Source organism: Microcaecilia unicolor, chromosome 7 (genome assembly GCF_901765095.1).
Source record: "Microcaecilia unicolor chromosome 7, aMicUni1.1, whole genome shotgun sequence".
Lineage (NCBI taxonomy): Eukaryota > Metazoa > Chordata > Amphibia > Gymnophiona > Siphonopidae > Microcaecilia > Microcaecilia unicolor.
Window position 1 is genome coordinate 90,374,672 of NC_044037.1, and position 22,256 is coordinate 90,396,927.

General features: G+C 42.1%; 1 protein-coding gene across 2 annotated transcripts; it reads right to left on the bottom strand.

Annotated features, from left to right (window-relative positions):
• Nucleotides 1-392: 392 nt before the first annotated feature.
• Nucleotides 393-21,758, bottom strand: LOC115474799 (serine/threonine-protein kinase Nek6-like). 2 transcript variants are annotated; one of them, XM_030210460.1, is made up of 4 exons: nt 21,562-21,758; nt 18,435-19,605; nt 11,896-12,099; nt 393-2,374 (listed from the first exon to the last, which is right to left on the bottom strand). In XM_030210460.1, the coding sequence occupies exons 2-4, from the start codon at nt 19,582-19,584 to the stop codon at nt 2,220-2,222; spliced, it is 1,509 nt and encodes a 502-aa protein (XP_030066320.1). In that variant the 5' UTR covers nt 19,585-19,605; nt 21,562-21,758; the 3' UTR covers nt 393-2,219. The 2 variants fall into 2 exon arrangements, with proteins under 2 accessions (XP_030066320.1, XP_030066321.1); XM_030210461.1 differs by lacking the exon at nt 21,562-21,758 and adding an exon at nt 21,334-21,385.
• Between the last annotated feature and the right edge of the window lie 498 nt (nt 21,759-22,256).

A 22,256-nucleotide genomic window follows, 5' to 3' on the forward strand; every position in this document is an offset into this window, starting at 1 on the left:
TACACATGTATGTGTGCACATACACACATAAACCCAACATTCCAGATACATGCTAGTTTAGAAAAACATGCCTAAATACAATAACATGTGAGTTTACACATGGGTGGCGTTTGAGTGCAGTGCAGGCGGGGTGACACAGTGACATGAATATATTACAGAATGCTAAAATGTATACACGTGTTTCTGCAATTTAGATGCGAGCATATATGCCAGCTCTATGCTGGACTATGTGCTCATGCCAAAATTCTAGGCGTGTATTTGACCCGTTAGGTTAGTATTCTATTTAAAAAAAAAAAGTAGGTGCCTACTTTCCTTTATAAAATAGATGCCACATAAGTGACTCCTAAGGACTAGATTCAATAAATGGCGTCCACAGTTAGGCACCAGGATGAGCCACGCTAAGCTAGTATTCTGTAAAGGGTGCTCTGTGCAGAGCGTCATTCACAGAATACTAGCTTAGCATGCATTTGGGCATGATTGCTTACGCCTGTCAAAGGATGGTGTAAATGCTGGCGACTAACCAACAGCAATTGCAAATGCAGGCATTCTATAACATCACGCCTAATTTCTAGGAATGCCCCTCCCAGGGCCACACCCCCTTTAGAGTTGCAGGGCAGATCTGCATATAATTTCTCATTCCTGCCAATTCAGTGCTTGTTAACTTAATTGACGGGTGGATCTGGGATCTGCACCCAAACCTGGGTGTCTTATACAGACTCTGAGGTTATACTTGACCTGTTATAGAATTAGGGCCCGATATTCAGTCCGTGGGAGGCAGCCCATTCCTATTCGATTAACTAGTTTTGAATATCAGGGGGTTACTCTCTATTCCCACAGATTCTATAGTCTTGCACACATGTTTTGCACTTAGCGCACAAATTTGCGCATGCAGGTTATAAAATAATGGCTGTTGTAGTGTAATTGTTAAATTAGGCCCTAATTGGCACTAACTAGTGATAGGATATAATTAGAGTAAACTAGTGCTAATTGACACTAATTTGTAGTGACACATGTAAATACTTTCGGTTGCAATTCTATCACCTTAGCGTTTAATTCTTTTAGTGTGCAACTGCTAGGGAGGTGTGGGTGCAGGATGGGGTTGGGTGGGTCAGGGGCGTACTCAGCACGTATGCGCCAAGGTTACAGAATACTGTCAGTTACGCGTGAGCACTTACACCAGTGATTGTGACAAAAGGCGGTATAATGCAGACTTACACTACTATTTTATAACGGCAATACTGAATTTGTGCTTAGTGCCCAGCATTAAAGCCCCCATCGTTAGGCAACATTTATAGAACTACTTCTTTGTGCTGAATTTGACCCTGTAACTGTCTATGTACTACGTGATAGTTTCCTTGAGTATGCCACTAAAGAACAAATGTATGTCAATGAAGCCCACAATCCCTTTAGGTCAATCCATAGCTCGGTGCTAGTACCATAATGCAGGGCAACAGTGAGCACAGATACTTCTTACCCTGGCAATGACCTTCCAATGATTCAGACGCCTCCCCCAGAGTTTAAACAGTGGAGATACCTAACAAGAAAGGTTCTGGTATTGCTGTTTATGGACTAGAGCTGCTCCTCTTGCAATACAGAAATCTTCTCCCTTCTCTCATTAGGAAAAACCTTCATTCACCTTGTGTTATGTAATCTTAATGAGAATCAGACAGTGAAAGAGAAAGAAGATCTACAATGCAGATCGGTTCCAAGGTGAGCCGGTCACATCCTTCGCTATAGTTGTTTAATGCTCTATTTCTTCATACACTATCCACCATCAACTTGGAAATATGCTATACAAAAAAGCTGCCCTAGTATCTGTTTAGTGATAGGCTGGGGTAAACACTGTGCAGAGAAAATAGAAGTATAACCTTGCGCTGTGCAACAGAAGTTCTAGTTCCATTGATGCCCTTCCTTTCATGTGCTCTAGGGAGTTTTCAGTTTGCTCTTGACCATATGAGCTATTGCTTCTTTCCAATTTCCAGGTTCATAGGTACAACCGTGGAACAGTGTTCTTCAATCTCATTTCCTTCCTCATGACAATTTCAGGAGTCATCTGGATATCAACCCCAGTAATTTAGCTTGTCTGCTTACAGATTAATAAAGCAAATGCTCATTTTGACATGGGTGAAAATCGGCATGCCAACTGAAGAACTCACCATTACCTGGGAAGACTGACATGTCTTTTACAACCTGACGGTATTTCGTGTTAAAGCAGTAGGCTATGATGCTTCTGTGTCCATATTGAAGAGCAGATAGCAGGTCTCCAAATGGTCTGAGCCCATTCGGTGCTCAAATTGAGGCCGAAGGTCTTCTGGGGTGAGGCCACTCAGGAAGTGGCAAGCAATTTCCTCATACAATGTCTGCCCAACATCACCTGCAATAAGCAGGGAACAAAGGCTGTCAGATATTTGAGACAATCAGAGTCGTGATTCTCCAGCAACAGGTCACAGAACTGATTTTCATCATAAACATCTCCTTTTCCTATATTTACCACTACCCATGTATATATTCACACAGAAACACTATCAGGCTTATTTTCGAAAGAGAAGGGCGCCCATCTTTCAACACAAATCGGGAGGTGGGCGTCCTTCTCTCAGGGTTGCCCAAATCGGCATAATCGAAAGCTGATTTTGGGCATCCCCAACTGCTTCTCGTCGCGGGGATGACCAAAGTTCTAAGGGGCGTGTTGGAGGCGTAGCAAAGGTGGGACTGGGGTGTGCCTATCAGATGGGCGTCCTCGAGTGATAATGGAAAAAAGAAGGGCGTCCCTGACGAGCACTTGGCTGACTTTACTTGGTCCATTTTTTTTACGACCAAGCCACAAAAATGTGCCCTAAATGACCAGATGACCACTGGAGGGAATCAGGGATGACCTCCCCTGACTCCCCCAGTGGTCACTAACCACCTCCCGCCCCGAAAAAAACAACTTTAAAACCTTTCGTCTTTTTTAGAGTATGGGTGAAGGATGTCCTTTGCTATGCCTCCATCCCTGGGATGGCAGTTGAGAACATCCAAAATGTGGATGTTTCTGTGAGAAGGATGTCCATGCCTTTGCTATGCCTCTGATACCCCCTTTATTTATTTAGATTTTGGATCACAAGTAGCAACAGTGGGATTTGAACTGGCCATCTCTAGATTGTAAGACCACTGCTCTAACCACTAGGCAACTCTGCCACTCCACTTGAAATCTGGCCATCCCTGGGGGGGGGGGGGGGGAGGTTATGTGTGTGTCAACAGAGGCATAACCAAGGCATGGATGTCCTTCTTTCAAACAATTTGGACATCCTCAACTGCCCCCCTCGCCAAATTTCAAGGGAGTGGAGGGGAGGAGTGGTTAGCGCACTGGTCTTGCAATCCAGAAGTGGCCGGTTCAAATCCCACTGCTGCTACTTGTGATCCAAAATCCAAATAAATGAAGGGAGTGTCAGAGGCATAGCAAAGGCATGGACATCCATCTCACAGAAACATCCACACTTTGGACATCCTGAACTGCAGTTGCAGGGATGAAGGCATAGCAAAGGACATCCTTCACCCATACTCTAAAAAAAAGGCATCCCTGACAAGCACTTGGACATTTTCACCTGGACTTGTGTTTTTCTAAGGTTGTAGACAGCTATTATACACTCAGCTCGTCTGCATATATGAAGCCATCTTTGGCATGCACAGAGCAGCCATGCATTATGCTTGGCTGCTCTGCACTGGCTTCCCCTCCTTAGGAAGGAAATCGTGTGCAAATGAGCTAACAGCAAGCAGCTCATTTGCATGCGATTTTCTTCATGCATGCCCGTTCCTTTCCGAATCACTAAGGGATCGGTAAGGGAAGGGCTTTTTCTGTTCAGTTAGTGCATCTGGCTGAAGGTAAGGGGAGCTATGTACCTGGGAGCAATTTCTGAAGTCCACTGCAGTGCCCCCTAGGGTGCCCGCTTGGTGTCCTGGCATGTCAGGTGGACCAGTGCATTACGAATGCTGGCTCCTCCCATGACCAAATGGATTGGATTTGGGCATTTTTGAGATGGGCGTCCTCGCTTTCTATTATCGCTAAAAATCAGAAACGACCAAGTCCTGGGGACGACCATCTCTGCTGGGGACAACCATCTCTAAGGTTGACCTAAATTTACTGATTTGGGAGTCCCCAACCGTATTATCGAAATGAAAGATGGCCGCCCATCTTGTTTCGATAATACGGGTTTCCCTGCCCCTTGCTAGAGCCATCCTGCGAGGACGTCCCCAGGAAAACTTGGGCGTCCCTTTCGATTATGCCCCTCCATGGCACCAATTCTATAAAGGCATTAGGGCAGGCTTGTCCAACCTATGGCCAATAGGCCAGAACCTAGTCCACCAAGTCCTTTTTTCTGGCTCACAGAAGCTGAGTGAAACACAGATCCTTACTGCAGATTCCTTGTTTCCTCCCTGCGACTTGTCTAACCGTAGGCTTGAAGTGTGCGGTGCTGGAAATTCAGGTTGGTCTCATGGTTTCAAGTTTTGTGAGACTTCAAACTGCAAGATCAACTTGAACTTCTGGAACTGCACAACTCAAGCGCATGCAGTTAGACGAGTCACACCGGGGGGGGGGGGGGGGGGGGGGGGGGGGGAGGGAAGAGGGGATCTCTACAGCTCAAGCCAAGTGAGGACAAGTACAAACATTTACAATTCTCTTGTTTTTTATTAATGGCAACAAATAATCTGTGCAATACTCTTCAATGGACAAACTAGTATTATCAATTAGAGTTCTGGATCTTTACAGTATGACCTGTGTTTTGCCAGCTTTATCTTATGCATTTGTGTCACCACTGTCCAAGAAATGACTTTCTGCAGAGAACTAGAATGTTTGTGCTGTAAATCTGATTCATTGGTCTGATAAACATGCCATTAAACAAAACTGTTTTGGTTTGAAACACAAAATTCCCTGCTTGTGATACTGAAATTCATTATATACTATCAGCAAAACTTCTGGGTGAAGGCTGGGGAGAGGCATGGGAGAGAGAGAATGCGAGTGACTTGAGGGGGGGGGGGAAGCCTGGAAATAAGAGAAAAAGACTGGGTGAAGGTAAGGGGGAGCATAGGAGAGAGAGAGCATGAATGACTGGGGGGCATGGGAGAGACAGAGAGAAATGGGTGAAGACGGGGGGCATGGAAGAAAGAGAAAAAGACTGAGTGAAGGTTAGGGGGAGCATGGGGGAGAGAAAAAAGACTGGGTGAAGGCTGGGGGCATGGGAGAAAGAGAGACTGGGTGAATTCTAGGGGACAGAATGGGAGAGAGAGATTTGGTGAAGGCTAGGGGGTGATACATGAGAGAGAGCAAGTGTGTGCGCGAGCGTCTTGGTCCTCCAAATGTTACGAAATATAACATGTAGACCCCACATAAAAAGGTTGGACACGCCTGCTTTAGGGCATGCCTTACCTATACGGAATACTAGTGCAAATCCAATCTGGCATGCTGAAATTTAGGCGCAATCACGTCAAAGTGCATGCAACTGATAGTATTATAAGTTGTGCACATTGGTGGGTAGAAAGCCCATGACACACCCATGCTCTGCCCATGGGTATGGCCCACTTGCGAAAACACGATTAAGCGCCATCCATACATGTCAAATTTACAGAATTAATACCTACGCTTGTGTACATAATTGCCAATTTACATAATACTTCAATTCTTATAGACCACAAATAGCTTATTCAATTCCATATGGTTAACAGTTAAGTGAGCTGGGACAATCCAGCAATTACAATAGAAGACCTAACCTAATAACTTACTACAAAAGTTTTATGGAGTAAAGTCAAGAATTGGATAGCAGACGCTCTTGAAATAAAATAGTTTTCACTGCTTTTCTGAATAACTGATATTCATTCAGCATTCTGACTGACAGAGGGAGAGAATTCCAGGTTGTCACAGATTGATAAGAAAAAGAAGATGTGAAAAATTAGTATGATTTGATCCAATTTACTGCTGGAAAGGTTAAATTCATCTGGTTATGAAAATGGAATCTTTTATCTCCTAAGGTAAAGTGAACAAGGTTGAGCGTATAAGAAGGAGCAATCCTGCATAGAATTTTAAATACAAGGATACATAACTTAAATTTCATCCTTGCTTGCATTTATAACCAGTAAAGACGTATAAAACACTGGTGTAATTCGATCAAATTTTCAAGCCGAATATATTATTCAGACCACTGTATACTGGATTATTTGTAATGTTTTCAAAATAGACTGTGAGGAACCAGCTCAAACACAGTTACAATAATCTAACTTTGACAATAACAAAGATTTCACTAGCAAAGTGAATTTTGGTAGTTCAAAATACTTCCTAATACGTCTCAGATTTTTTAGCAAACAGAAATCTTTATCCCTTGGCTTGCTAAATTCTTGGGAGTTTATAGTGAATATTCAACTTAAAGATTATATTACAAAGTTTTATCTATTGAACGATTTACAACACAACTTTAGGCCATCACATAGTACAGAAACGTTATTAGAAATGGTAACAGAAACTGAGACGGCTCCAGGTAGAGGATTACAGATGATTTTAGTGCAATTTGACATCTCAGTTGCTTTTGATGAAGTAGGTCATGCACAGTTGTTGATTAAATTGAGTGAGTTTGGTATAGATGGGAAGGTTTTAGACTGGTTTGAAGAATTCTTACAAAAACGGTCGTATAGGGTTAGGAAAAATTCCAATCTGTTTCTAGAATGGAGAGCTGGTTGTGGGATGCAACATAGATCCCCGCTTTCACCATTTCTGTCTAATATTTATTTGAGTAGGATGAGTTGTATACTATCAACATTTGGGGCCCCATTTACTAAGCCACGCTGTAGGCACGCAAATGTTTTAGCGTGCGCTAGAGAATGATACGGGGACGGGGAACCGCAGTAACTGCGGGGATGGGGACAGCGCTCGCGGGGACGGGGATGGATCCCACGGGGATGGGGACAGAGCCCACAGGGACGGGGACAGGGGACAAACTTTGTCCCCGTGTCATTTTCTACTTTGAAGCCTGTTAATGAACTGGACTGTTATTTATGTTTAAGTGATGGCTACAAAGATATTTTGATTTTTTTTGGAAAAAGAAGCAAACATGCTGGCCACAACTAGCAAACTTTGCATGGGAGATCCTGTACATCCTGCTACCAGCATATCTTCTAAGAAGACAATTTCTATTCCAGGAAGGACTGTGGAAGACAGGAAAACTAGATTGAATCCTGAGATTGTTCTTATTTATCCACAGATTTAAAAAACATAACAGTGCTTTATAGGGCATATTTTTCCCCTCTAGGGCATATAGAATGGGTTGTATTTTATACCCCTGGACATTTTAACAGTGTGAATTAGGATTCCTTGGTGTAGTAGAAATTACCTATTGTTGGGGTTGGAAGGGTAGAGGGTGGTGGTGGGAAGGAGGGTTATTTTAGCTGCTCATTGTTATTATTGTTCTCTATTTGTAATTTATACACAACAGTTGCACAGCATATTGTTCCTTTTTATATTTTAATAAAAAGATTTAAATATAAAATCATAAGTGTTCGAGGCTTCTGCAGATGAGGACAGAGCCCATGGGGCGGGGATGGGGACAGAACCTGCGGGGACGGGGCGGGGATGGAGACAGGGCCTGTGGGGACAGGGCGGAGACAGAACTCACAGGGACGGGGCGGGGACGGAGACAAACTTTGTCCCTGTGTCATTCTCTAGCGTATCTCTATCATTAGCACATGCTTTTAGCATGCCTACAGCGAGGCTTAGTAAACAGGGCCCTTGGTGTTATGGTTTTTTCATACCTAAATGGTATTTTTTCCTATGCACTGCTTTGGATAAATTTGAAGATACAATGCATTTTTTGAAGGAAATTATTATTAAGACAGAGAACTGAATAATGAAAACTTTTCAAAGGTGAATAGATTGAACACAAACGTAGCTTGACTTGGAGCATATGAGATATTACCAACGCAATATCTTATGTTGGATTCAGGAGAAAAACTGCAAACTGAAGATCATTCTAAAGTACTCGGGATAATTATTGACTCAGTTTTGTCTTTTGAATTGCAATTAAAAGCCTTAACAAAAAAAATTATTTTTTAGTCTTACAACTGGGACTAGATTCTATATATTTATGCAACACATCAATACCAAAGATCGTATTGAACATTATGAAATCCTCCCTTTCTTTAACCCTACGTGCCTGAATCTTATCTTCCCTATTCCGCCCTAACATCTAATTGTATTTGTTCCCTACCGGGCTTGGCGAATGCCTTTCGGTATTATGAAAGCCACATTGAGCCTGCAAATAGGTGGGAAAATGTGGGATACAAATGTAACAAATAAATAAATAAATATATCACGTCTAAAATTTTGGCGCCAAAATGAAATTTGCTTAGGTGTATTCTATAAAGTGTGCTTTCATTTAGGTTGTGGTTTACAGAATACGCTGAGTACCAGTCTATATGACTAAATTTAGTCACAGTCAAATACGCCAAGTAAAACCTGGTAAAGTAAAACCGATGCCTTTAAGTGCGGAGCGGGTGTATTCTACAACAATGCGCATAGATTTTAGAAACGCCCATTCCACACTCATAACCACATCCACTTTTCAACTATGCAACTTACATTTACATGCAACATATTACAGAATAACCCTAGCAAGTAGTGCGCGTAAATTCTAACTAATTCCAATTGGTGCTGAAAAATTGGTTGTTAACATCCAATTATCAGTGCTGATTAGGTTGTTAACTAATTAAGTTATGTGCATTGTTATGGAATATGTTTTGCTTTCCACATGGAAATCTTGGCGCGATATATAAAATCCCGGGGTTGAGGGCTACACATTCTATGTTACACCCACTCAGTTTTAGAACTGTGGCGCAGACCGTCCTCCTGCCATATTTGGATTATTGTAATTCACTATATGGGGGACTTCCATGCAAGTTAGTCAAGAAATTGCAATTTTTGCAGAATACGGCATCAAGATTGATATTTAGACTGAGTAAATATGAGAGAGCTACCCCGTTACTGTATGATTTACATTAGATTAATGTTAATTCTATGATACAATTTAAGATAGCTTGCTTAATACATAAATCACTATACGGGGATTATTCTAAACGACTAGTTCATTATCTTGAATTTTCATTACCATTATGTACAGCTCAGAAAGAACGTTGCTTAAAACTTAACTATCCGTCTGTTAAAAAGATACAGAAAAAAATCTTACTTGGAATTCTCTTTTTTGCACCAGGGTGAAAAAGTCTGGAGTACCTTACCTTTCAGGATTCAAAAAATTCAGACATATTTACTATTCCAGAAAGCCTTAAAAACATACTATTTTTAGATAAGATGTGATTGGGGCAAAGAATATTGATTTAATTTTCCTGTAATTCAGTTAGAATCTCAATGGAATTTAGCGGACTATAAAAATTAAATAACATAGCATAGCATAATTCCATTGATAACTGACTGTAAACTTGAACCCCCAATATCTGCCATCTAAGAGGCAAACTGCGGGGTTTTGCTGCACTCAACCTCCTCCGAGGGAAAACCACTCACCACAGGATACTGTGGGCTGAAGACAAAAGCCATTATTCCCTCTGAATCCTGGTTTGTTTTTAGTTTTTGCATGAGGGAGGAGAGATCTGTGACAGGAAGGGGAGGGATGTGACACCATCAGATGTACCCCCAGATACGCACTAGCATAGCCTAAGACCCCCAGGCTCTACTGAACCAGAGAACAAGGACAGGAGCCAAAATACCAGAAACTGCTGGGAGATCGTCTGTCAAATGTTGAGAAACAGGAAAATACTGACCAACCAGGCTGCTCACTGTCCTATATAAGAGTTCAGAATTGTCCTCTATCTCCACCTGCTGGTAGATGGTCGTAACCCAGCTGTCTCTGGATTCATCTGCTTGATGACAAAGAACAGCGATTGTGTGCATGTTGGAACAAAAACGAAAGTGTCAGCACCAGGGGAGTAGCCAGAAGTGCATTTTGGTGGTGGGGGGGTGGCAGGTATTCTCTCTCCTCCCCCTCCCCTCCTTGCCACCACCACTGCTGCCACAACCAGAACATTGAGGCATATCTTTTCTGGCGGGGATGCCAAGCCCCGCCAGCCAAAGGGATCTTTTCTGCGAGTCCCGCCTGTGCTGTTAGGGCAATGCTCAAGTCGGCAGTGCACTTCAGTCACTGACGTCAACACTCCCACACATGTTATGTGCTACTCGAACAGAACAGGCAGGACTCTTGGAGGCCTCTTCGGCTGGCATGGCCAGTCATTAAAGCAGAGAGGGCCCAAACCAAAGGTGAGAGGGCTGAGGCCCCCAAGGCCCCCCATGGTTATGCCATTAGTCAGCACACATCGGTGCTTGTTCTATTCTACGTAAATATCAACCTCACAACAAATTTTCTACCTAAGAAATTTTTGCAAGGCTGATGTATTATGTATAGAAGAATGAGCGCTGATGTGTACAGATACTTTTGTTTTAGTTTCAACATGCGCATAAGAAGCTGTGCTTACCACAAAACCTTTGTGTGCATGATTCTAGCAGGCTCCCCTGATTTGCATGCAAGTTCTGTGTAAACAACATTTGTATACATTTAGCTTGCTGCATGCCACGGTATTACACTCAAGATAGAAGCAGCCATCATGGCTTTCTGCATCGGCCTCCCAGTGAGTAACAAAATTCAGATTTAGTCCCAGGGATGCAAATCTGCACCTGTCTAGACATCATCACTGGGCAGAGCTACTGTCAGAGGCACAATCTGTACCAGTCTCACCCAGGAACAAAGGGCAGAACCAGTGTCAGAATAACACCCTGAACCACATCTTGGCAGAGGGGAAAGACTGTCCATTTACCTGAACTTTTCCCCTTAGTTGTTTCCTCAAAATATTTCTCCTTTCCAATCTTCTAGACCGAATGAAACTTTCATGCACCAGCCACGTGTACAACTCTGATTTAGACAGAAAGTATGGCCAGCAGTCTGTTAACACAGGATCTCTTAAGGACAGTCACTTGCCATCCCTTTCTTCAATCATTAACAGCAAGGCATACTATAATTAAAAAGGAGTCTCAAGATATGGTGCCACAGAGTATAACCATTCACAATTCACCTTCTATCCTAAAATGATTTTTCCTTCCTCCTTCTCCTCTCTCCCACTGGACCAATACCATCCTAATCCAGCCACTAAGAAGTCCATATTCAAGAGCCAGTGGGGCTTTACCCAGATATTGTGGCCCTCACTGAAGGGCAGATGCACTAAACTTAATAAGCCAACAACGTGGTTTTTAAACTGGTTCTAGCCAGTTTAGTGCGCAAGTAGTAAATCAGGACATGCACAAAAGGGTTCTCTGAGCCATTTTCCTGTCACGGTAGCAGCTAACGAAAACGGAATGCAAATGAGGTAACTACTATTATAATGTGAACACGATGCGATGCACTACAGTTTCTGACCCATGCACAAAAGCAGTCAAAGGGTATGGACCATGATATATTGAACGTGTGCTGAGAGGCTACTGGTAAGTCCAGAGCTGTCATAAGCACATCATAACACGCCCATGTAGTGCGTGCATAAGCCTCCGACATACTATTTATGCGTGTACCACTGAATACACCTGGATAAAGATATCCAGGTAACTTTAGAACAAGTGTTTGGGATGACTCAACTTGTCCAGCTAAAGTATAACAGCATCTTGGGAGCGCCTTCTGCTCTGCCTCATTTTATCGGGTAAATTTTATGCAAGCGACAGTTTACCCAGATAAAACACTGCTGATTTTTATAACCCAAAAACTGCCTTGCTGGGCCAGATCAAAAGTTTTGTAAGCCCACCACCTTTTCTCCAACAGTGTCCAAGCCAGGTCACAAGTACCTAGAATACTGACAAAAGTAATCCTTCCCAGATTAGGTCTTCCTTACCTATATATTTCTCCCGCAGTGTTTTTAAAGTCATTGACACAGCAGAGGGAACATTTGGGTCCCCTGGCTCATCCTGGAAGGCTTCATTGTCCACCTCCACTTCCATGGCGCAACGGGCATTGTTCACCACGTCCTCCAAGGTATTGTCCTCAGCCTCTTCAAAATCATCTGGATACTCTGGAAGATCAGTGTCATCGCTTGAATCTAAATGGGTGAAAAGACACAGCTAAGACTGATCTGTGGTTACAGTCACCATTTCTACAGAACGTAAGTGCCATATTAGGCCGGACACATGGGCCATTCAGCCCAGCATCCTCTTTCTGAAAGTAGCCAACCTGAAAGTCCCTGGAAGATGCATTTCTTGATACAGAAGGTAGCAATCCTCATCCCTGTCTAGCTCATAATTTGTGAATGGGACAGTGCCCCTTCCTTCCACTAACTCACAGATTGTCCCTGCCATGACTATAATAGTGAACACGTCAGCAGTGGGATTCATGAAGTCAATGGATAGTGGCCGATGTCAGTTCGTGGTCTCTGTGAGGCTGCCTCTATCCCCCCCCCCCCCCCCCCCCCCCCCAAGTAATCAGGATTTCAGAAGCCCAGAGAGATAAGGAACTAGGGACAGAGCAGCAGCACTTCATATTACTGTGCAAAGCGTGGAAGACACTGTGATATCTCCTCAATGGTCATCGCTGTATATGCTTCAGGAACCCCAAAATATTACTTCATGAGCTATGCATGATACAGAGTCTGAATATCTAGTAGTTATCAGGATTAGTTAAATATTCCATATAGTCTGGAGGTGATCATTGTTGGTGATACATTGAAAACCCCTGCTCAGTGTGCAGCTCCAGCTAAGAAAGTGAATAGAATGCAAGGATTTATTAGGAAAGGAATGGAGAACAAAACTGAGAATATTATAATGCCTTTGAATCGCTCCTTGGTGTGACTGCACCTTGAATATTGTGTGCAATTTTGGTCATTGCATCTCAAAATTTTACTTTTGTATTTTGTGCTATTTTCATAAAACTCGGTAAAAATCATTAAGAAGAAAAAAGAAAGAAAAGGTACAGAGAAGGGCGACAAAAATGATAAAGGGGATGGAATAACTTCCCAATGAGGAATGGCTAAAGAAGGCTCATAAGTTTATATAATACTGAGTGGAATGAAATGGGTAGACATTAATTGCTGGTTTATTCTTTCCAAAATTACAAGGACTAGGGGGTACACAATGAAGCTACTAAATAGTAAATTTAAAACAAACAGGAGAAAATATTTCTTCACACAACATATAATTAAACTGTGGAATTCGTTGCCAGAGAATGTGGTAAAAGCGGTTAACATAATAGGGTTTTTAAAAATTTTGGACAAGTTCCTAAAAGAAAAGTCCATAAGCCATTATTAAGGTGGACTTGGAAATCCACTGCTTATTTGTAGGATAAGCAGCAAAAAAAATCTGTTTTTACTCTTCTGGGATCTTGCCAGGTATTTGTGACCTGGATTGGCCACTGCTGGAAACAGGATACTGGGCTCGATGGACCTTCGGTCTGTCCCAGTATGGCTATGCTTATGTTCTTATGCTTGGTATTAACTTCCATTCATGTGAATGATGAAACACCAGGAAGGCTTGCGCTCTTTCATCCCTGTAATACTTTGCATATTCATATGAGTATTCTGCTGGGGCCATATATTTTATTGTTATTACATTTGTACCCCGCGCTTTCCCACTCATAGCAGGCTCAATTGCGGCTTACATATTATATACAGGTACTTATTTGTACCTGGGGCAATGGAGGGTTAAGTGACTTGCCCAGAGTCACAAGGAGCTGCTGCCTGTGCCTGCAGTGGGAATCGAACCCAGTTCCCCAGGACCAAAGTCCACCACTCTAATCACTAGGCTACTCCTCCTTTTGCCTATGGAGCCCCACTAATTAAATTTTCACCATGAAATAACAGCATTGTTCTCATGGTGTGAGATGACTTCTTTGAACAAGGAAAGAACATCATCGTCATTCCTGGTGCCACATAACGCAAAGCTTCTAAACAATTATTTTTGTTTATTGTGTTGACATTGTAAGAAGCATACTATGCCATACTATATACTGTTATTTGAATATTTTTACTGCTGTAATTGGTTATTCCTTATATTTGACTTACTCTTGCTGTGCACTACCTTGGATGAAGTTCTTCAAAGAGCAGTAATAAAATCCTAATAAATAAATGAAATTGACACAGCACATATGGGTGAAAAAGAGGAAGAGGAATGGAGTAGAGGTAGGAAGGGAGGAGAGAAAAGACGGTATGGTCTATATGAAAAGGACTCATTGAAGAGGTTTGGCCTGAAGCGGGATGAAAAGCTGGGGTGAGAGATCATAGACAAACACTTCAGATGACAGGAAGAGAAAGACTTGCTGCGAAAGGGATGAGAGACTGCAAAATGAATTGGATGGAGAATTAGTAGAGAGATAGCTTGAGTCAAAGGAAAGAGAGAAAGCTTAGGGTACTGCGTTATCATTGACCTGATGCCATGGCTTTCCAGTGGTTGCCATTAGAGATAGGCAGTTGGACAATTTTCATTTCATGCCCTTTCCCATGTCATTTATGGGAATTTTTATTTTACTCGGGTTTTCTTGGCCATTTTGTGGTTGTGTTTATGATTATTTAAAAACTTTATTATCTTTGTGAGACCAAAGCGGTTTACAATATAAAACTGCTAAAGAAATCCCTAAACTGAAAGGACAGACCTACTGAACTCATAACAGAAATACAAACACATCACTGTAGTTAACAGCACACTTTTTTTGCACTATGTGTAAAGAGGGCTTGCTTTTTGCAAAAAGTACGCAATCTTTCCTGATAGTGTACATGCACTAGTTTGTACATACATGATGATCTGTGCATGTGCACACTATCAAAGGGGATGGAGGTGGGGTAAAAGGTAGTTGATTTGATATACTGCCTTTCTATTGCACAACTAAAGCAGTTTACATAGTATATGCAAGAACTTTTTCTGTCCCTAATGGGCTCACACTCTGAGTTTTGTACCTGAGGGAGATGGAGGTTTAAGTGACTTGTCCAGGGTTACAAGGAACTGCAGTAGGAATGAAACTCCATTCCTCAGGTCCTTAGCTCACTGCACTAACCATTCGTGTACAGGAAAGAGCACCCCCTCCCTTTGCAAAGAAGGTGCAATATTTGCAAAGAGGATGTGCTCTTTTGGAAAGAGTGCACACGTTTGCCTAATAGTGCACACATGTGCCAAAAATCTCAAATGTATAACTTAGTGCTCTTTTAACAACATTGATCCTGTAAGAATATAATGACCAAGAAAACCTGAATAAAATGAACATTTCCTACAAATAACATGGGAAACATAGAGGGGCATTTCCGAAAGAAACGTCTAAGTCTGAATTTGGACGTTTTACAAAGACGTCCAAATTCCAAAGTGGGGAGAAGGTCATTTTCGAAAAAGATGGACATCCATCTTTTGTGTTTGAAAATACCATGATCATCCTTTGATTTGGATGTTTTGCGATTGGACGTCTTTGATTTTTGGCCATTTTCGAACACAAAGATGTCCAAGTCTAAAACGTCCAAAGTAAAGCCATTTGGACGTGGGAGGATCCAGCATTTTTAGTAGACTGGTCCCCCTGACATCCCAGGACAGCAATAGGGCATCTTAGGGGGCACTGCAGTGGACTTCATGAAATGCTCCCAGGTACACATCTGACCATTGCTCCCTTACTTTGTCTGCTGAGCCCCCCCAAAACCCACTACCCCCAACTGTACACCACTACCATAGCCCTTATGGGTGAAGGGGACACCTATATGTGGGTACACTGGGTTTCTGGTGGGTTTTGGAGGGCTTGCTGTTTTCTCCTCAAGTGTAACAGGTAGTGGGGTATGGGCCTGGGTCCACTTGTCTGAAGTGCACTGCACCTACAACTAAACTACTCCAGGCACCTGCATGCTGCTGTAATGCACCTGAGTATGGCATGTGAGACTGATATAGAGGCTGGCAAGTAATGTTTTTCATCACAATTTTGGGGGTTGGGAGGGGCTTAGTGACCACTGGAGGAGTCAAGGGAGGTCATCCCTGATTCCCTCCAGTGGTCATCTGGTCATTTCAGGCACCTTTTTGTGCCTTATTCGTAATAAAAACAGGTCTAGCTGAAACGTCGAAGTTTTAGTCCTGGATGTCTTTGTTTTTTTCCATTATGGCACAAACACGTCCAAGTCTTAGGAACGCCAAAGTCCCGCCTCGAATATGCCCCTGATACGCCTCCTTGAGATTTGGACGTCCTTTGGAGAAAGACGTCCAAAATCGGGTTTTGATTATACCGATTTGGACATCTCTGTGAGATGGACGTACAAATGCCGATTTAGGTCACTTTTTGGACGTCCATCTCTTTCGAAAATGAGCCTGATAGTATCAGGAATAGCAGAGTGAATAGCGGCGAAGAAAATATCATAACGCCTGGAAAAGAAACAGCTGCTGGGTGGAGTGCACACACTCTGCAGCATTAAGAAAAGTGCACCTTTCTTTCAGAATAGGGAAGGGAAAGGGAAATGGGACTTGATATACTGCCTTTCTGTGTTTTTTTGCAACTACATTCAAAGCAGTTTACATAGTATATTCAGGTACTTATTTGTACCAGGGGCAATGGAGGGTTAAGTGACTTGCCCAGAGTCACAAGGAGCTGCAGTGGGAATTGAACTCAGTTCTGCAGGATCAAAGTCCACTGCACTAACCACTAGGCTACTTCACTCCACAGAAGAGGTTTTTTCCCCCTCTCACACTATTTATATAGGTTGTTTACAGAACTGGTAATGGATATATATAAGGATTAGCCTTACATAGTAATCAGGGCTCGAGGTTTTAGGATCATATGGGAGTATGGTTATGGGAAAGATTGTATTTTAATCGCATTAAAACAAATGGATAAGTAAATGCATTCCAACAGATAAGATAAAGCCCATCAGTATTGCAGGAACACCATCTTTCAAGATACCAATATGAGTTTAAGTGAATATCTGAATACTTATATTTTACTTTAGCTTTATGTAATATCAATGTAATCACATTGTGATCTGTGTACCATTACTGTGACTATAGTACGGAAAAATGGGAGAAAAAAATGAGAAAATGAAAAAATAGGTTAATGAGGGGTGAATATTTGTGCAAATGTATGCATATATGTGAGAGCTAATCTCTTTTGATATTAGGATAGAGATATTATAGATATTATAGATAGAGAGCTTGAGTTTTCGTTATAAGTAAAATAGTTGTCATATCTTTTGTTGGTATCGGGAGCACTTGTTTACTCTCTGTTGTTCAGTTGGATATATGGGAGATTTTCAAAGATAGAGAAACCCATCCACCCTCTAGGGATAGCCTTTAAACTTTACCTTGGCATTCCGCTTCGGTACCTCTGAGAACCTCTGAGAATTTTTGCTTTCCACACAAAAATTTTTAATGGTTTATATTAATATATACAAAGCTCTCTATCTGTACCCTTTTGGGTAGAAAGTTCTGAATAAACCCTGGCTTGTACTGTTGATTAAGTGCTAACATTCAGCAGAGATAACTAGCTATCTCACGCTGAATATCAGCAGTTAGCCAGCTAAATGTCATTTAACTGGCCAGGAGCCATTCTGGTTAAACAGTGTTGAGTATCGGGCCAAAAATGTATTATTTATGCTTGTTTTCGTCTGTTAATGACATACAATGGTAGCCCCATCCCTAGCTGTCATTCCCATTTGGACATTTTGAAAAACACTATATGTTTGGAAAATACGGAGAAACATCCACTGATATTTAAAACCACTAGAACCTTGTAGGTGCAGACTTTGGTGGGAGGCGGTGGGGGGGGGGGGGGGGGGGGAGGTTCCTATCAATCCTCAATAATATGTGAACAAAATGAAATAAAGTTGGTTATCAGCTGGAAAATCCAGCCAGCAATGATATTTTAACTACATGATGGACATGGCACAGTTAGGCGTATACAAGAGCTGCCGATGCTCTCAAAGGCAACTATTCTGCACAGAGAATCAGGAAAGCCCCTTACAAGGGTACCCTTTTAGAGGATATACAACACATCAGTATCACTAATTTCTGTGAAAACACTCTCTCCCATATAAATTAAACAGTTATGTAGCTGAATCAACTCTTGTGCTATCACTAAGTTGTGGCAGAATTGGAGATACTGTTAACTTACATTTTTTCATGCAATAAAATGACATTTGTAGCAGACTAGTCCCCTCCCCCCCCATTTACTAAGCCAATGCCAACACAGCCCATTCACTTTGAATGGGTTGTGTCAGCATTGCCGCATGGCAGCTGCTAGCGTAGTGTAGTGTAGTACACAAGGGGGCAGGTTTGGTTACAGGTTTTTTTTATAATATTAAAATATAATTGTATGACTACATAAGGGGTCTCATGATATCTAGATACATCATTCTTCTAAAGCTAGAGTGGTCAGTAAGAAAAAACTATTAAGATTGAATGTAGGCATCTTCAAAACCATTCTTTGACTCACCTATCTCTTCTGCAATCTCCTCAACCTGAGGTTGGACAGAACCATCTCCATCTAGAGTCTCTTCAACAGAAGATAAGCTTTCAGGTTCATCAAAGTCTTCTGAATAGTCTGATCTATCTCCTGTGCTGGCTGTTTCCTCCTGTTCCGAGGTCTCTATCTCCTCTGGTATTGACTCACTGGCACATGGTGGAGCTGACTTTGACCTGCAGTCCTGTCCCCATAGGTTACAGTGAGCCATTGAAGTTTTGCTCCGAAGTTCTGATGAACTCAAGCTTTCACCATCTCCTTCTGGGGCCTTCTTCTCTGTATAATAGTACTTTAACAGTTGCGATTCCTGTTTCTGAATGAAAAGCTTGAGATGCTGTTGCACAAAGGGCATGTTAAGGATGCAGCTGGCACTTGGTCTCTCTTCTGGGCACTTATTTAGAACGGTTTTAATCAAGCTATGTATACTTTCTGAATAGCACTCGGGTACACTGGCATATTCCCCCATCACTATTTTGTAGAATAAGCTGATGAGATTCATTGCATGAAACGCTGGTTTTAAAGCACACAGTTCAAAAAGGAGACAACCCAGTGCCCAGATGTCAGCCTTGGAACTATATGGAACATCCTGACAAAGTTCTGGGCTGAGATAGTAAGGTGTGCCCACACACGTGCTTGCCATATCCAAAGTGCTATTCATGATTTTGGAAATTCCAAAATCTCCCAGTCGTACCCTATCTTTCTTGGTGAGGAACACATTTGATGTTTTGATATCTCGGTGTAGGATTTTCATTGAGTGGATGTACTGGACTGCCATGACCAGCTGTACAAACCATTCCATGGCTTTTTCTTCAGGAAAAAAGCCACCATTCCTCAGTTTTATGTGGTCATCCAGTGTCCCTCCGTCACAGTAATCCTCAACAATGAAGATATGTTCATCTTCGGGGTCAGAGAAGTACTCATGGCACGTAATAATGTGGGGGTGTTTGAGCTTTCCCAAAATAGTAGCTTCCTGGATTATAGACTCTTTGCTTTTCATTCCTTTCGAAGGATCCATCTTGATTCTTTTCACAGCATACATTTTCTTTGTTTCCATATTCCTCATTAGAAAGACTTCAGCACTCGCTCCCCTTCCTATGTTCAAGATCTTCTCGTATTTCTCCATAATGTATCTAGAAAGATCATGCTGAAAAACAAACCAATACAGTTTATTTATTTTATTTATTCAATAGGATTTACTTTTCTGCGTTTTTGAAGGAATTCACTTGAGGTGGTGTACAGCAAGAATAAATCAACCATAAGCAATAGCCAATTATAGCAGTAAAAATGTTCAAAAAATAATACAAAGTATATGCACTTGTACATATTTTTACTTAGCTCTCCATTTTCAGGTTTTTAGATTTGCCAATTGTCGGTTTCACTGAAGGGAGGCCAGGAGATAGCAGAAGCTCAAACCAACAGCTGGCCATTCTAGGTGCAGATACTCATCACCTACACATTTCAATGTCACTCCCTCCCTCTCTGCCAGACCTAAGGTTAAACAACCCCAGCCTTCATGAACACCACTGGTACCCCTAGGTCAGTTGTACCCTCCATTTTCCAGGTACAATACTTAGATTCTGAGCTCACTAGGGGCAGAGAAAGTACCTGGATATAATAAATGTAAACCACTTTGATTGTACTGCAGAAAGGCAGTGTATCATATCCCATTATACTATTTACATGCTTTATTTACAAATTAAGATGGACTTCTAACAATCCCTTTGTACAACTTTAATCCAAAGCACTGTTTCAAACTGGCAATGCAAATTCTCTTAACCACAGTGGTTCTGACCCTCTATGGTACAGACTACAGCCAATGGGCTTTCATATTTATAGACTGCAACTATCCACAGTTCTAGGCAGTTCCCTGTCAACGACATCTTAATTACTAATTACAACTCTGGGCTTGTGGGCCTCTGCATATCACAAGCTTTAGCCTCTGAAGGTCAGTCTTTCAGGAGGTTATTCCCTGGTTTGCAACTTTCCCAGCCAACATACAACCCAGTGGCACAACTTTAAATTAGGGTGCATTTCTAATAGCAATGAGATTATCTTTCCAAGCTTGTCTGTCTTTTCCTCCACTATAGATTCTCTTTCCAGGTATTCTATGCTATGATGAAAGAGATGGTGACCAAAAAAAGCCAGAGATAAGCCTTTTATGGCTAAAGGGGAGAACATTCAGAAGATAGAAGGTGACTGAGGCCAAAAGAGACAGACCCCAAGAAAGCATGAGGTAAGTACAGAAGATCCATGACCACAAGGAAGTCAAGTTAAAACCTGAGATCATATGACATCAAGACTGTTCTATCTTCTGTCACTTCTATGACCTATATGCATTCATTATTTAATACCTTGTAAACCTTATATTTTTGGGTTTGTGATATTTACAATTAAAGATAAGCCTTTTTTTATGTAGACCTCAGTTTAGCGGAGTCATGGTGCTCTCATTGATTTTGGCAGAGAGCACCATGACTCCGCTAAACTAAGGTCTACATAAAAAAAGGGTTTATCTTTAATTGTAAATATCACAAGCCCGAAAATATAAGGTTTACAAGGTATCAGTTGTTGGACTTGTGCTAAACATACGAGCTTGAAGTGAGTTTGTTCATTATTTAATAGTCATTTGCATCTGTCATCCAAAACATTTGCAATTAAAATGTAGCAGACATACAGAGACATTTCTGACAAAGAAAAATTTATGACTACAAATGCATATTAAAGCAACTAATGAGCTGCTCACTCTTATCAATATTAGCAATTCAAGCACAGTGGAGTAAATTAGAGCAGTAACAATTCTGGCCACACAACAGGCAGACTATGAACTCAGGAGTCCAAAACTGTCCCTGTTCCCTTTCTTTAAGCAGTGACTCACCCTCCATTTGACAGGTACACATTCATGATGACTGCTTTCTGAATCTATTCCTGGTGTGTCTCCCCTACCTGCACAAGCTGCTCAGTGCTCAGAGTCTTAACAGTTTGACAGGGCAATTAACACTCTCTGTCAGTCTCTAATCAGCACTATGAGGCAAAAAAAAAGTCAATAAAGCCCCCTTCCCCGGCGGCTCCTCCCCGCAGGATGCAAGATGTACAGAATCCTTACCAGGCCTGCGTCTGATAGACCTATAGCTCCCAAGCCTCTTGCACGCAGCTCAGCTGCGTCTCTCTCTGTCGTGTTTCATGTAGTTTTTCTGTGCTGTTTACAAGCAGAAATTAAGGAATGTGTTCTTATTAGTAGCCTTCTCGTTTCATGCAAGGCACAGCCTGGCCATAGAGCCTGCCCCTCCCCCTCATCTCGTGCTGCAGCACTTGCAGAAAGTTTTCGTTTTAGTGCAAGGCTGTGTGCAGCCTTCCTCCCTCCCCCTATTCTCTGTTCCCTCCCCCCACGCCAGGTCTGGGCTTGCTTCCCTGTCTCCAGGGCAACCGGGGCCTGCCGAGGATCAGCTTACTGACACGGAAGCAGTGCAGGAGAAGCCTGCCTGCCACTTCCAACTTCCATGCAAAATGCACGTCCCTGTGACTCGAGAGGTAGTGATGCTCTCTCTTACCAGCAGATGATCAAAACCCCCGCGCTGTTCCAAAAATACTACAACTACTACTACTACTTAACATTTCTAGAGCGCTACTAGGGTTACCCAGCGCTGTACAAAATAAACAAAAAGGACGGTCCCTGCTCAAAGGAGCTTACAATCTAAAGAACGAAATGTCAAGTTGGGGCAGTCTAGATTTCTTGGGTAGAGGTGTAGAGGTTAGGTGCCGAAGGCGACCTTGAAGAGGTGGGCTTTAAGCGCTGGAACA

What these genes read in the sequence shown, in the direction of transcription:
- LOC115474799 (XM_030210460.1), bottom strand. Translation starts at nt 19,584, where the DNA reads ATGGAGAAATACGAGAAGATCTTGAACATAGGAAGGGGAGCGAGTGCT. An exon ending in GGAGATTGCAGAAGAGATAG is followed by an intron (nt 12,100 to 18,434) that starts GTGAGTCAAAGA and finishes TCACCCATTTAG; the next exon opens with ATTCAAGCGATGACACTGAT. An exon ending in ACTGCGGGAGAAATATATAG is followed by an intron (nt 2,375 to 11,895) that starts GTAAGGAAGACC and finishes TGCTTATTGCAG; the next exon opens with GTGATGTTGGGCAGACATTG.